The 16,466-nt window shown below is 52.8% G+C and overlaps 1 protein-coding gene across 34 annotated transcripts in view; it reads left to right on the forward strand.

Moving 5' to 3' along the window:
• Positions 1–16,466, forward strand: part of Fbrsl1 (fibrosin-like 1) — an 88,082-nt gene that overhangs the window by 54,846 nt on the left and 16,770 nt on the right. For 5 of the 34 annotated variants that reach the window (XM_087578563.1, XM_087578570.1, XM_087578566.1 and 2 more), the window contains 6 exons: positions 12,165–12,210; positions 14,027–14,351; positions 14,506–14,726; positions 15,124–15,192; positions 15,363–15,592; positions 16,264–16,314. In XM_087578563.1, the coding sequence (XP_087434689.1) occupies positions 12,165–12,210; positions 14,027–14,351; positions 14,506–14,726; positions 15,124–15,192; positions 15,363–15,592; positions 16,264–16,314 (942 nt within the window). 34 annotated transcript variants of the gene reach the window in all.

A 16,466-nucleotide genomic window follows, 5' to 3' on the forward strand; every position in this document is an offset into this window, starting at 1 on the left:
ACAGCCACTATCTCACCTCCACGTGGCGTGAAAGCCATGAGCAGGGTCACTGATGAGTGTGCCTAGACCCTCAGTAAGGCAGAGGCAGGCAGATCTCTGTGAGTGTAAGCCCATCCTGGTCTACACAGTGAGTTCCAGGACAGCCAGAGCTGTAGAGATCCTGTTAGGGGTGAGGGGGATCCCCAGTGAGTTCCTTGTTCAGGAGCCTCAGCACTGACTCAGAGAGGCTGGACACCCTTGGTGGAGCTGGCCAATTCACATAGGTAGAGTGGTCCTTTCTTCCAATGCTGGCAGAACCTGAGCTTAGTTCTCTAGTACTCTATGCTTCTCCCACAGTGACAAGCCCGGAGCTCTGGTGCAAGTTAGGAGCCAGACACTCTGGGAAAGTCTCTCAGATCTCTCTGTCACCTGAAGGTCAGCAACCTACAAGCTCCCCTGGTCCCTCACAGGACAGCCGTGCACCTCCACCCGCCAGGCTGCACTCTAGTATGGCGGCTGGCAGTGTAGGGAGTGCTACCTCAGGCTCAGGAGTGGGCAGACAGATGGCTCCTCCTCAGGACTGTGGTTGGTGTCTAACTGCTTTTTTTATTGGAAAAATATGGATGAAAAATTGTAAAGGGGCTCATTAGGCAGCCCATTAAGTCCCAGCCGGCTGCCAGTCCTGCCCAAGTGGCCCTAGCGGCTAGCCATCTGGTCAGGCCTCCTCCCTGCTGTGTGTGGCCTCAGCTCTGTGCCTAGGCTAGCCAGCCCCCAGGACTAGTCTGCAGCCATCTGCATTGTCTACTAGGAGATGCTCCTTACATTCTGGCCACCAAGAAGGCCCTTCCAGGGGTAAGTAGACCCCACATGGGTCATGTGAAGGACAGCACAGGTTAGGCACAGTAGTGCATACTGCTTCCCTCAGGGGTGATGTCCCTCTGAAGTGACTTCAGGGGTACGACTGAAGCCTGCCAACCTCTTCTGCTACCCTGTGTATTCTTAGTTAGATTTCTGTGGCTGTGTTAAAACACCATGACCAAAAGCAGTTCGGGGAGGAAAGGGTTTATTGAGCTTACAGGTTGCCATCCATGATCATAGGAAGCCAAGGGAGGAACTCAGGGTAGGAATCTAGGGGCAGAAACTGAAGCAGAGGCCATGAACAGGGGCTGGTGTTCCCCATGGCTTGCTCAGCCAGCTTTCTAGTGCAACTCAGTACCATCTTGCCAGGGACAGCACCACCGGCACAGGGCCCTCCTACATCAATCACTTATCAAAAAATATCCTATAGGCCAAGCTGATAGAGGCATTTTCTCAATTGGGGTTCCCACTTCCCAGACAACCCTGGCTTGTATCAAGTTGACAAACAAACAAATATCCACCAGCGCAGTGTACCTTGGGCTTTGGTGTCCGGTGATTCGTCTCTGAGTTGGACATCTCTGGGTTCCAGACCTGGTTGGCTGGCTGGCACCCTGATCTCTTCTGCATGGGCACCTATTGGACTTGGTATACAGGAAGCCCACTGGGCATGGAACATGGGGTCCAAGGTCGCGGAGGCATCTGCTTATGACTGGTACTTCCTGGGACCCAGACAACCCCATGATACCACTTACTCACTGACTTTGTTAGCAGCCAGACCTCTGAGGGACAGAAACTTCCTGCTGTGAGTAGAGGGGTATGATTAGCAGAGGTTCAGAGCCCTAAGTTGTAGGAGCAGATGACAGGACAGCTGCACAGAGGTGCACAGAAAGGGAACGAGGGCATGCCTGTCCTGGGTACCTGATTCTACCTCAGAGCTCAGCAATAAAGCCAGTATGGAGTAAGGGTATCCCATGGGGGGCCCAGGCACAGTTCCTGGACCTCAAGGGTATTATAGAATCCTACTGTGTATCTCCTATACACAGCAGGAGGCTTTGGCCCAGGGTCAACACCATTCATGTGTAGAATTGGCTAGGGTTCCTAGGTGGGCCTGTTGAGTGCCTCAGCTTGAACAGGCCAGAGAAGAAAGAGCTGTACCTGATGGTCGTCCCTAGTGAGTGGCAAGTAGTTCTTGTAGCCACCCTTATCCCTCCAGGTGGGTGCCTTTCACCTGGTGGTGGCCTAGGCAGGATGCACTTCCCATCTGTGCATGGAGAACTACCACTGGCCATAAACACCCTCTACCTGCTGACTTTAGGGTTCTGCCAGGTGGGAGCAGCTAGATAGATGCCTGTGGGGTGATCTCTATCTCAGGGCAGGAGAGGAGTGAATCCAGCCAGCCTCAAATAGGATCTCTAGGATACAGAGTAGAAGGGAGTTGGGTGAAACTCCAGAACCAATAATGAGACCTCAAGCCTCAGCCCTGGGTTGGCTAGGTAGAGCTGGTCATTGGACCCAAGCCAGTGTTGCCCTGAAGGCTATGGTCTTATATATATGGGGTTCCCAGAATAGCATCTGATTCATTATAGAAATGCCATGATGCTACCCTGGCAGTTTTGAGGGGGAGAGGTCAGTAGACAGGAAAGGATCTTGGGCTTTCTCTCTCTCTCTCTCTCTCTCTCTCTCTCTCTCTCTCTCTCTCTCTCTCTCTCTCTCACACACACACACACACACACACACACACACACACACACAGACACACACACAGATATATGCTTATCCATTCTCACTTTCTGATACAAGAAGGCATCTTGATTCCCCTCAGGAGCTGCACTGAACACATATCCTGGCGAGTCTTTAGACATGTCATGGGCTCCACCTCAGGCTGGGTTCCACCTCAGACAGGTGAGTGGGACTGGCAGGAATGGGTTCAGAGATCAGCAGGTGAAGCCTGGCGTGGTGGCGTATACCTGTAACCTCAGCATTTGTGTGGCTGAGGCAGAACCAGGCCAGCTTGGGCTACATAGTAACATCCTGTCTAGAAAAAGGAAGCGAGGAAAGAACAGGCGAGAGGCGTGTTCATGTAGCTCATGTGTAGTCATTGGAATGTAGCTTAACTGGGGGTGAGGAGGTGGCTTTCTTCACGACTGCAGCCAGAGCCAAAAGCTCAACATTCTGCAGTATTCTTTCCTGTGCCCATGCCTCCCCTCTACCAGGCCCCAGAGCATACACAAATTGGTTTTTGCCTTCAGCCCCCACCAGGGGTGACCACAAACCACAGGGATCTCAGGCTGCCAGGGACTCTCCAAGCCTGTTTCCTTGCCTGAAAAATGGAGAAAATAAAAGTTCCTCCTCCCTTGACACAGCCGTGAGGCAAGAGAGCTGTGTTGACCATGGCCTTGAACAGGCTGGCTATGGCTTTCTGATGGCTAATGTTTGGCAACCACTAATAAACATGCAGCTGTGTTCCACTCTCTCAAAGAAGCAAGTGGCTTTTGGTAAGAGGGTCATATTTTTTTCTAACAAAGCAATATAGGGCTGGTCTAAACACTGTCCCTTGCTGAGCACTGAAGTCCCCCATACTGGAACCCAACAGTCCAAAGTCAAGGTGCTGCAGGGCCTGTCCATCTACAGGCCCTGAGTTTACCCTCCCTTGCCCAGGTCCTGGCAGCTTCAGGGTATCTCTGAGTTGTGGCCACCTCCCCAAGTCTCTGACCATCCTCTCATGACTACAAGTCTTTATAGAGTCTCTTATGGTAATTCTCAAAGCATGGTCTACAGGTCCACAGATGCTGGGTGTTCTCAAGGTCATCTATTAATGGACACTTATAGGCAGCACGTTTTGCCACTCACCACACTGTTGAACATAAAGCTCCTGCCCTTGGCCCAGGAAGCCGCCATCACCCCGATGTCCTGCTCAACTGGCTCAGGTGCTCACGTCAGATCTACAGGACAGAACCAACAACTCCCCAGATTCCAACACACCACCTGTGCCCGTGCCTCTGCTGGAGGCCACTGTTCCATAGCCACATCTCACAGTTCTTTGCCCTGTGGCCTCAGACTCAGCTTCTGAGGGATTGTCTTCACAGAGTAACAGCCAAAAGGGAGAAGCTCTTCCCTGGAATGTGATCCTATCACAGGGCAGGCCCTCAGGGAGGCTCAGGTACTAGCTTTAGTCAAGTGAAGGTTGGGGTACTCAGGGGTGTCACAATAGCACAGCCCAAAGGACTCCAGGTAGTCCCAGCATCTCTCAGTTCCAGGGGAAGCCCCTCAGTGCTCACATCTTCCCCTAGAGTCATGGAATGTTGACGGAGTAAGTTATAATGTGAGTTGTTGAACTCACGTGGGTTTTGGATAAATGTGCCCCAATACCACTGTTAAGCCCCAGTGGATTATAGATATTTGGTTTGGAAGCCTGATATTTGATATCAGTGTTACCTCTAGCGGCTGCCTTTATTTCCCATGATAATCTATTCTCCCTCCACTTCCTTCTCAATTTCTAACCTCATTAAACCTCTCATATCACAGTTATTTTCCTTCCTAAACAAAATTAGACAGGCCTGCCCCAGGTTCTGAAAGTCTAATTTTACTTCCATACCAGGGTGGGAGGCTTGTGAACAGGGCTCAGGGCCTGTCTCTTGCTGTGAGTTTTAAGCCGTTGGTTGGATTGATCTCTCTTCAAGGGCTCTTCTGCCAAAGATAGCCTCGGGAGTGACAAGAAATGACAATCATAATTGTTATGCGATAACAACTCCTCTGTGGTTTGGATGTGTGAGTAGACGAGGCCCCATAGAAGGGAACCTCAGGGCAGGGTCTTGCCCTAAGAGAGGATAGACCCCAAGTTTCTCCAGTAGCACTCATGCGTTTACGGCCTGTGCTCTTCCATTCCATTCATTCCTGGGACCCAAATACTGCCAAGAGTGGTACTTTCCACCCTGGCATTCACCTATGCTATGAGACTGCCATTGTCATACCTCTGGGCCTTTCTGTCTGTGGCTCTCTTCTGTAGATGATACCAGGAGAAATAAACCTTTCCAGGCTAAGAGTGTACCACTCTCCTACAGACTCAATTGAAAACCAGAACACAGCAACTCTCAGAGCAGTGGTGCTTAGCAGAAACTACACCAGGGCTTGGATGGATGAGACAGTATAGCACTTGCCTCCCCTGGGCTCTGGAGGGCCGATGGGCCAGCTAGCCAAGTCAGCCAGTTAGTACAGAGTGAAGTCCCAGGAGCAGGCCATAGCTGGAGGGTCCTGCCCTGGGCCAGGCATCCAGAAAGAGACACATGTACCCCTTTCCCGTACATCCCTGCCGACCTTTCTGTAGCCCTTACCGTGGTGTGTGTAAGGATCACTTCAGGTGACCATGCTCTGTCACTGCTCCTCAGCTCTGACTCCCTACAGCCAGTCCACTCCCATCCCAGGAGGAACTTGGCCTACTGAATCCTGGCCCCTGGAACCAGACTCTTGACCATATCAGTCTCTCCTCCCTGTCAGTTTTCTGATTGCTGACTGGTGCTTGTGAGAATGTGGCTGTTAGGCATCTAGCACAGCCGTTTTTGTTGTTTTGTTTTGTGGGAGCAAATAACAGGATTTGGTGGTGATTTTGCTTTTGTTATTTTTTTTCCTTTGTAAGGAGAGGACCTTTATTTGGTAAATAAGTCAAACATAATGAAAGAGCTGAAGATACTGTTGACACTTCTGACAGGTCTCCAGTTATCACTGGATTTCCAAGAGCTGCAGTTGTAAAGATAAATGCTGGTTCTACCTCTAATGCACCCCGTGGAGCTGGCTCCCACAGGCCTAGCAATGGCTGAATTCCCACAAAGTGGATGCCCATGCTGGACCAGGCCTCTGAAGCCCAAGTAGGGGTCCTTCTTCCACCTCAAGCTTTGTGTGGGTCCTTGAATTTCAAGGGCCTTTGCATGGAATTGCAGAGCTCTGTGTTTCACCTGTGTGCGTGCTGTACTTGAAGGGCTCGTTGTGCTAAGGTCTGTGTGGCAGGCAAGCATACTCAGCTTCTTTGTGGACTCTGGGCAGCTCTCCTGTCCTCACAAACAAACAAGCAAGCAAACAAAACTAGATGCTTTGTGTCTCCAGCCTTCTGTAAAGTAACTAGGGCTCGGGGGTAGCCCTGGCGCCACAGCCCTTTTCAGCGTGGGATGGCTTAGAGTCAGATCTGGATTCAAAGCAAAAACGGGGTTGGTTGGCACATTTGCTGTTGGCTCTGGGGATCCTGTCAGCCCTTCATACCCCAGCTCCTGGACTTGCCAGTGGTCTCGCTTCTTTCTGGCGCTGTTTCCCTTAATGTAAGTGGAGTGCCAGTTGTCTGTAACTTGTTTTTGTGATGATCATGGAGTAGAGCCCACGGGCGTTTCTTGTGGCCATTGAACGCTGAGCCTGGGGTACCACTGGGTCAGATCAGACAGACAACCGTCCTGTGCGCGCAGATCTGCGCCTCGGGGCTGGATTAGTTGGGCCTGCCCGTGCCCCGCCCACACAGCGCTCCGCCTGCCCGCGCCACCACCACCCCGCCCGCCGGACGGCTCCTGGCGGCTTTGCCCAGAGCGCCGGCAGCGCTCAGAGAAGGCGCGGGGTCTTGTGCGCCTCGCGCGTCCCCGGCCCGGGTTCTGGCTAAGCTGGGCATGCAGAAAGAGACTCCCTGGATGGCAGGCCCGCGGGAGTTTCTCTGCCACCCGCGTCCGTGCAGCACCTAGGATTGAGACCATCGACGAACGCAGAGAAGCGCGCAGGATCTGGGTGCCCGAGAGGTCAGTTCGCGAAGAGCAAAGCGGGACTTAGGGTATCGCGGGTGGGGAAGCACCGACTCCTTAAAGGAACGGACAAGAGGACGACTCTGGAAATCCCGCTCACGCATCCTCCACCGGAGCAGGTTCCTCAGAGTCCCCGTGTTCCCGCGGCTGCACCTGGGGCGCCTGTGGTGGCAAGCGGCAGGGTGTTGTCTGGCGAGGGTCCTGGGTCCATCAGGCGCGCGGTGTAGGCAGGCGGAGTACGGTAGGGGCGCGCGTCTTTGTCTGCGCCCCAGTGCTCAGTCCGCCACCGAGTGCGTGGTGCCTTGCTTACCTGCCTGGAGTTGAGTTCTTTGTCTGGGGCGGGGTGCGGCCAATGCTATGTTTCTTATCTGATCCGAGAGCTGTCCCTAGCGTCCAATAAGTCTCAAACAAAGCACGCGGTGACCCTATCCCCGAGCCATATTGACGCCCCTTGGAGGATTAGTGGTGTCTTCTTGCCAGACGTGCCTTTTGCGTGGTCCCACAAGCCTGCAGCCTGGGAATTTCCCACATGCGTCTTAGAATGACGGGATCGCATTCTTTTCTTCTGTACTCTGGCTCCACACCAAGATTGGAGGAGAACTGCGTACCTGCGTCTCATCCCTGTAGATAATGCCCAGAAAGTTATTAACGCAAGTCTGTTGGCCTCTATGAGACACCTGTCTTGGCCTGGCTAGCCAGCCAGCTCTGGAGTTTGGCAGAAAGGGCTTGTCTGCCTAGGAAGGCAGTCACTCAGACTTCTACCATTCCACCACTGGTTCCCCGGGAAGTCCTGGAAACTGGAGTCTTCTGGGTCAGAGCTTTCCTGAATGAGAGTGACCAGCCTGGCCACGTGTGGGGACCCCCCCCCCCCCGCCCCGGCAAAGCACTAGGATGCTTGCATGCACCCCTGGTCTTCCTCAGCAGATTTGCCTGTGCCTGGAGGGAGTTGGCTGGCCATGCCAGGCACTGTTCTATGATGGAGAGAATATGCCACCCCTGCTTTTCCTTACTCTGCTCCCCACCCCTTTCCCTCTCCTGGAGTCTGGATCATAGATCTAGGTCCATAGAAAGTTTGGGTTTCACATCTACCCTTGGGGAAAACAGTTCTCTGCTGGGATCCCCACCCCCCAGGAACATTCATTGCTTACAAGTCATTAGATCTCAATTAGAGGCAGGCAGAGTAGGGGTCGTTCTCCCCACCCAAATTTGAGTTGTTTCACTGCTTGCTTGCTTGTCTTACACCCTAAGCTTTGGAAGTTTCCTTTTGGCTTGGATGTGGAATTGCAGATCCTGACCTTGATGGCTTGTTTCATTTTCCTAATTGAGAGGTCACAGTTCTTCTTTTCTGGCTTGCAGGGGCCCACGCTTACTTGGAAGCTACATGTGTGCAGAGTCCCAAGATGGGCATGCAGACTTTGTAGTAAGGGCTGGGTGGCACCAAGAGGCCCTGTCAGTGGGGCTGATAGTGGTGGACCTAGGGCAGCCCCCTCAGAGGAAGGCCAGCTGCTGTCCATCCCCTGGTGCCTTCGGGGCTGGTTATGTAGAGGGCCCCAAGAGTTGGGGTTCCTAGAGCTGCTGCACAGGCGGCTACAGATAATCAGCAGGACAGGCTCAGTCAGGCCCGACTCCAGAGGAGCCGCATGAGGTGCCAAGAGAGCTCCGTGGGGAGCATGCATGGTGGGTGGCTCTGTGTGCAGAATAGGATAGGATAGGAGGATCCAGAGATTCTACAGGATTCCACTACAGTCAGTGGAGTCTGTGCTCTGGTCTGGGGTAAGCCTTATGTTTTCTCAGCTGGGTGCCATTGTTCTGATTTGGTTTGCTATAAAGAACTTTGTAAAGGCTACGGTAGCCCAAATAGTCCTTGTACAGGAACTGATGACAAAGTGGCCCACCTGAGCTCTGATGGGGACATGACAGAACCTCCTGGAGCCCTGGGTGTCCTGGCAGACAGAGCAAGGCAGTAGGGGCAGGGCTTGGTCAGGACCCTGGTGTACCTGTCTGCAGACCAGAGTGATATGTAAACAGCTGATTCTAACCCCATCAGGCCCCCTTCGCCTGCCCAGCAGGTCTCTGGCTTCTCCTGTCCACTGACTGAGTCCCTAGTCCTTGTGATTCTGATGGTCAGTCCTCCCAGCAGTCCAGAAGTAGGATTAAGAAGGAAAACAGCCTGACCCTGAGGAACTTTGGCCTTCTCCTCTACCAAACTAGCTTGAAGTGGTGGCTATAGAAAGAGCAGAGGGGTCAGGGTTAGGAAAGCCCCAGCTACAAGTCGGCATGGTGCAAAAGGACTGGGCAGGGGTGCGGTTAGGTAATCTGTGGGATCCTGGGCCTCACTGGCTTTAACTGTAAAGACCTCTGATTAGGCCTAAGCTGTGTTAACTTGTGTCGGAAGCAACTGGACTCCAGCACATGCTACACTTGGAGTTAGAGGTTTGGTTGTACCCTCTCCTCTACCCACCCTTGGCAGCACCCCTCAACCTCCAAGGAATTGGGAACCGCTGGTTCCATACCATGTGTGCGATGCAGCACAGAGGCTTATAGACTACAGAAGTTCACTGCTCACTGACTGACTGGAAGTCTAAGGTCAGGACACTGAGAAATGCTATGAGAGGTGAGGTGGCCTGCTTTGTGCTCTAGAGCACTATAGTCAGTCACCCAACATGTAGTAAGTACCCAGCATCATAGAAGACAGGAGCCCTCCCCAGGAGAAAGCACAGTTGGGTAGTCAGAGTGGTCTGTGGGTAGGGCCTGCCTCTCTGTCCAGTGATGGATTCTGCCCCTCACCGTTCTGGGGTCTTCCTTCCTTCCTTCCTTCCTTCCTTCCTTCCTTCCTTCCTTCCTTTCTTAAGATTTATTTATTTTATACATGTGAGTACACTGTCACTCTCTTCAGACACACCAGAAGAGGGCATCGGATCTCTTTACAGATGGTTGTGAGCCACCATGTGGTTGCCGGGATTTGAACTCAGGTCCTCTGGAAGAGCAGTCACTGCTCTTACCCTCTGAACCATCTCTCCAGCCCTGGGGTATTCTTTCTTAACTAGAAAAGAAAGATGGAAAAAAAGCTGGGTGTGGTGGTGTACACCTTTAATCTCAGCACCCAGGAGGCAGAGGTCAACCTGTGGTATACACAGTAATTTCCAGGCCAGCCAGAACTATAAAATGTGACTTTGTCTCAAATTAAATTAATTAATTAGTTAATGTGTGGGTGGGGGGTGCTTTTCCTGCATAATATGTGTAACATGTACAAAAGAGACAAGAAGATACCCTGGGACCAAAGTTACAGAGGATCATGAGCCATTGAGTGGGTGCTGGGAACTGAGCTTTGGGCTCTGGAAAAACAGCTAGTCTTAAACACTGAGCCATCTCTCCCCAGCTCCAGTGTTCTGGGATTTTCCTTAACTTTACCAATCAGAATCCTATCCCGCAACCACAGCTCTCTGGCTGAGGTAGTCTGGACTAGATATTATGTCCCCTTTGCCTGTGGATGGACACTGGGGTGTCCTCACCCCATGACAGCTGGGCCTGGGCCTGGCATCCTAAATAAACCCAGTTCTACACAACCCCATCCCAGGCCTTGGGCCAGGCCGTATAGCTCTGTGGACTGTCAGGGCTCAACAGCTCACACATCCTGACATTGTCCTGTTAGATTGCGCTGGGGAGCTTGCAGGTAGTAGAGCTACATTACGTTAAGTGTCGGCCAAGTATGGCCTTCCTAGATGAGGTTGTTCTTTTGACTTCAAGTTTACTCTTCTGAGCTGTTTCTCCCATGAGTTCTCTTGGGCCAAGCCTATTCCCCTCCCCTACAGAGGCTATTTCATTATATTCAGTGATAACTGAATTTCTTTTTTCTAAAATCATAAAGTAGTTTTGAGCCCATGACCCGAGACCACCAAACCTCAGCAATCTCCAGTGGACACATACCTTTCAGAACTTCCTAAGGCCTTACGGACATAATTACATACATTCACACTCATTGTATGTGCCAGGATATGTAAACTTATGCACTAATGTAGCTACCCATACCTGCTTACACATGATCAGCCTTATGCCTATACAGTATAGGCACCCAAAAGCACGAACAGACATGTACTTGTACATATACCTGTACATACACCTGTACATTCATCTGTCCAGTACACACCTGTACATACACCTGTGCATATATATATATACCTGTACAGTGCACATATGCAGGTGCCCTGTATACATGTTTGTGGCCGACGAATGTCATCTCATTGTTGCTACGTTTTTGGAGCTGTACCTTTAAAGTATTAAGTGGGCGTGATGGTCTTCACAAACCCCAAACTTCATCGAATCATTTGTGTGCAGTTGCAGAACAGGGAGAGGCAGAGAGTCTTGGGGCTTCAGATAAAACCTAGAAACTCAAGGCCCTGTTTTTGTTGATGAACTGATTCTGTGCTGGATTTTGGTGGAGGCTCTCCCCAGATCCACTCACCCCATACATGTGATGTAGCACAGAAGACAGCAAAAGTTCGCAGCTCACTGCTAGATGGAAGTCTAAGGTCAGAGGGGCACAGGAGAATCTGGTATCTGTGTGGTGCTCCCTGGTTCACAGAGGGCACACTCTCAGTGTCCTGTCATGGTGGAATGTCAGGGAGTCCTCCAGGGCCTCCATCACAAGGACACACTGATCCTGCACTCCTTCCATTGACCACAGATCGCTCGCGGTGCCGTCACATTGAGAGTTTCAGTGTGATTTTTTGAGGACCCACTCAGTTCAAGTGAGGAAGTGATCTAAGGGGACAGAAAGATCTATCCAGGGTCACTTACCAAGTGTTCTCAAACTGCCAAGACCTTCAGAGCATGGGCCCTCCATTCACCTTCCATGGCCACATTCTCATTCTAATTACTTGCATAGCTGCAAACTAAAGGAATATGCTTCTCTGGGAGAAATGGAAAAGAGAGAGCTGCAGATCCCTCAGTTTCATGTGCTTGGACGGCATGAGCCAAGCCTGACTTGGGCAGTCCCAGATGTTGGGAATGTTGAGAATGGCACTGTACCACAGCATGAGACCCACCCCACACCTAGTACCTAGTCGGACCACTACTGTGGCTCACAGCTGAATGCACCCCAAGATATCTTCGAATGCAGCCTGGCACATTTGTGATGGCAATGTCAAGCCACAGTGTCAAAAGGTTGTGCATCTCTGAATAGGTGGTTCTTCCCTTTCTAACTCTCCAGACACTAGCTCTGTGCCCTGGACACAAGGCAGCCACAGTAAGGACTGTCTTCCGTTCTCTGCCTTCAGCCTGTGGCTGAGACAGACCCAGCAGAGCCCTGAGCACGGAGATGGGCCACCTGCCAGGCCACTGCCATTCTCAGATCGTTCCACCACAAGGCCATCATGCATGGCCCATTTTGAGCAAGTCCATTGAAGCTTTATGAACATTGTAAATATGTGTGCACAATGCCAAGTCCAGGACTAAGTGTGTCTTCCCTCAGAAGTGTGTAATATACCAGGGATTGGGTTCTGCTGGGGTGGGTAGTCACTCTCAGCTCCAGCCTGTTAGCTTCTTCTCTCTCCTCAGGCATCTGTGGGCTCTGAGAAGCTCTTTGCCCCGGCACCTGACAAAGGTGAGTGTATCCCCAGCCCAGCTCCTGGGTCTCCGGTTGTAGAAACCCAAGGGCAGAAGGAGACTTGGGAGGGTCTGTTTATCTCATTGGACAAGAATGGTGGTCTAGAAATAGTGGAGCAAAGGGAAGCAGTCTTACTGTAGGGGCAGCTTTTGCTGACCACTGCAGGCATCAGAAAGAGATGGGTATTAGTGGGCACATGTGTGCCTCTATGAATGTATGATAATGCATGCTGCAGCCAAGAGAATAAGCAGAGGTTGGACAGTGTCAGCCATGGGGCAAGTCCTTGTAGAACCCTGATCTTGTCTACAAAATGGGGTCACAAGAGCTGCACCTAATGTCCCAGGCCTATCTTCCCAGCTATATTGGAGACTGAGGTAGGATTAAAATTCAAGGCCATTATAGGCTATGGAGTGAGTTTGTGGCTATCCTGGGTGCCTTAAAGCAACCCTGTCTGAAAATTAAAAAGTCAAAGAGAGCTAGAGAGGTAGCACAGTAGCACAGCACTTGCCTAGCATGTGCAAAACTCATCTTGCAACACTGAGATGGCTCAGTGGTTAAGGTGGTGCCAAGTGTGCACACTGCCAAGTCCATCTTCAATGGACTTGAGTTCGACACCCAGAATCCGTATGTTAAAGGGAGAGAACTGACTCCTATGAGTTCTCCTCTGAGCTCCACATGTGTACCATGGCATGTGCACACACAAGCCCATGTATACAATGTGAAGAAAAATATTTTAAAGAGAAATAAGGACATAGTATCAGACACCTTTGATCCCAGCACTTGGGAGGTAGATGCAGGAGGAGCTCCTGATTGTTGAGGCCAGCCTGATCTACAGAGCAAACTCCAGGACAGCTAGGACTGATAGAGACTCTGTTGTCTTTAGTGGGAGGGAGTAGCTGGAGAAACGGCTCAGTGATGAGGAAATCATACTGCTCTCTAAGAGGACTACTAGAGTTTGGGTTCCAGCACCCGTGTCAGGCAAGTCACACATGCTGTTACTCCAGCTCCAGGGAATCCAACGCCACTTCTCTCCAGGTGTACTCACAGAGACACATGCCTTGAAAACACATTTGTTTGTTTTAAAAGAAAAAAGGGGCTGAGCCATGGTGGTGCAATCCTTTAATCCTAGCCCTTGGGAAGCACAGGCAGGCAGAGCTCCTGAGTTTGAGAACACTTTCTCAGAGTGAGTTCCAGAACAGCCAAGCTATACAGAGAAACCTTGCCCCAAAAAGACGGAAGGGAGGGAGGGAGGGAGGGAGGGAGGGAGGGAGGGAGGGAGGGAGGGAGGGAGGGAAGGAAAGTAAGAGAAAAGGAGGAAAGGGGGCGAGAGACATGGTTAAAAACACTGATTGCTCTTCTAGAGTACCAGGGTTAGATTTTCCATACTCCCATGATGGTTCTCAACCATCTGCAACTTTAGTTCCAGGTGATCTGATGACCTCTTGTGGCCTCCGAAGGCACCAGGCAAGCAGGTGTTGCAGCTAAAACACTCACACTCAAAATAAACATGGGGTTTATAGGGAGCCTCACGGAAACTTTAAAAATGGGCTTACACGCTAGCCTTACCTTGGGGCCTAGAATTCTGGAGTTATGAAAGGGACCTGGGGCTGGGCACCAGGCAGGAGCCTGGCAGACCTGTGTGACCTCAGATAAAGAACAGGACTTATGTTGCCCCACTGGACACCGGGAATCATCCCTGGGCCCTTAGCATTGTACCAAGATCAGTGGCAGGGTCTGAGCATTCTGGTTAGTGGCAGGTGGTGCTTGGGCACATAGGGCCAGGTCCAACAACACACATGCCCTTTCTCTGCAGGTTCTGGGAGAGGTGAGAAGTCAGAGGCCAAGGCGGGGGCAGTGCCCAAGGTGTCAGGCCTGGAGCGCAGCAGTGAGCTCAGCACTGAGTCTTTCCTGCCTGCTACAGCACCTACACCCTCAGGACCTCTGCCAGGGGCTCGGGCCAGCCCCCTGGTGAAGAGAGAAGCCCCCATCGTACCTCACCACGTTCCGCAGCCACAGCTTACCCCGCAGCATCGGGGCTCACTCCCAACACACGTGCCTCTGTCCTTGGGCGCCTTCGTGGGCCCGGGCCCTGGCCCTGGCCAGGTGGCATCCAATAGCCTGCACCTGCACAGCCTCAGGTGGGGAGTGGGTGAGGCCACGGCCTGGGGTAGGGCTGTGGCTTCCTGCCCATCTCGGGGCTGAGGGAGGTGTCGCTGGCTTTGGAAAGGGGACGTGGCCATGGGATATCCAGGTTCTGACAGCAAGGATGCCACTGAGCCCTGTGTCCTGCAGCAGGAGCAGCAGCACGGTCAGTGGCACCCCTCTGGGCCTGGCAAAGCACGTGACACTGTCTCCACACGGCCCTGGCCCCCACCTGTCTACCTCACACCTGGCGCTCAGGTCCCAGGCGCAGCACCAGCATCACGCCGCGGCAATGTTCGCTGCTCCCCCAACACTGCCCCCGCCCCCGGCGTTGCCCGCCAGCAGCCTGGTCATCCCAGGACACCCCGCCGGTAGGTGTTACACCCAGGGGTGCATGCTCAATCTCAATGGGGCCCTGGGCCTGGATGAAAGAAGTGAAGATCCTGGGAAGTTTGTGAGCTAGCCGTTCGTTCGAGGGTTGTGGTGGAGGGGATCTTAGAGGACTTGTGGGTCGTGCGCATAACATCCCTACTCAGGCAGGCAGTCCCTACTTCGCATTGGCCTCCTTCACCTTTGCTACTTGAAACTTCCAGAAGACCCCGAGTAGGGTTCAAGTCCCTCCTCTTACTTCTGGCTGGAACCTTCACCAAGTTTTAATCTGAAGGATTTCTGAGCGGAGTCAGCCATCTGTCCTGCAGTGCCAGTATCCCAGCCTGAGGCCGCAGGCCTTGCTGGATGGGGCTCACAGACTTCTCTCCTTGCCTCTAGATGCCAGTCTGTTGATCTCATTCAACCAGCCAATCATGTATTGCCAGCCTCATTCGGGGATTCTGATTGGTACTTGGTCACAGGCTCCTCTCTTACCTCCACCCCTGGGCCCGCAAGTAATGAGCGGCCACCACGGCTTGGCCTGCCGAACCCGGGAGTGCCAGGTGACTATCCGCCTCGCCCCGCTGGGAGCCCACGGCCGACGTGCCTCTCTGTCTCTCTCTCTTTTTCTCTTGTAGATCACGAACTGCTCAGGCAAGAGCTGAACACGCGGTTTCTGGTGCAGAACGCGGAGCGGCCTGGCGCCTCCCTGGGCCCGGGGGCTCTGCTGCGGGCCGAGTTCCACCAGCACACCCACCAGCACACGCACCAGCACACACACCAGCACACACACCAGCACCAACACACATTCGCCCCCTTTGCGGGGCTGCCCCCGACGCCGCTCATGCCGCCCACCGCACCCTCGCCGGTGCGTAGGCCTGAGTGCTGGCTGCTGGCCGGGCGGGTTGGGTGGGATAGGCAGCTGTACACACAGATGCACACTCACTCTCATGCACATAGGCCTTGAGCAGATGACCCTGGTGTCTCGCGCCGGTGTGTGTAGACCTCACTTGGCTGTCATGTCGGGTGCTAGACTGTGGGCCTGAACCCCAGCCCACCCTCTGGTCTCCCCTGCTAGGACCTAAGCCTGGGCTGACTGCAACAGTGCTGTCCTTGGCCTGACTTTAGATCTCCAAGACTAGACAAAACAAGGATGCATAGACCAGGCAATTGCAGTCTTCTCGTGTGTCCCTTGGGCCATTTCCACCTTGCTGTGTGCAGCCACTTCCTCTTTGTCACAGCCGGGAATGGGGGTGGTGGAGGGGGCGGAGGTTCATGGCTTTCCTTCAGCTAGGGCTTCATGCCCACTCCCCTATCTCAAGCCTCAGCTGAGTAAACATCAACCTCTTTGAACCAGGAGCCTAGGCCCCACAGGGCCAGAGGCTAGTGCTCTCAAAGAGCCAGGTGACACCAGGCCATCTGCTTCAGAAAGCAGTAGCCAGCCTGGTCACTGCCCACCCCAGCCGTGGGTGGGTTCTGGGCCAATGGAGGGCATTAGGCCTGTACAGGAAGTCTTACCTTTGCTTTCTTTCCTTGCAGTTTGACAAGTTCTCACCCAAGCTGGACAGCCCCTACTTCCGACATTCCAACGTGAGTCCCTTGCTCAGACCCAGGTTGCAGCCCGCTAGGGGGGGTGAGGAAGCTACAAACCTGTCCTTGCTCCCTTCTGGATAAGGAGGGGAGAATCAGTGCTCAAGGGCCCTTCACCACGTGGGGCCCACAGCCCAGAACTCTATCTCTCT

This window comes from Rattus norvegicus, chromosome 12 (genome assembly GCF_021556685.1).
Source record: "Rattus norvegicus strain SHRSP/BbbUtx chromosome 12, alternate assembly SHRSP_T2T, whole genome shotgun sequence".
Classification (NCBI taxonomy): domain Eukaryota; kingdom Metazoa; phylum Chordata; class Mammalia; order Rodentia; family Muridae; genus Rattus; species Rattus norvegicus.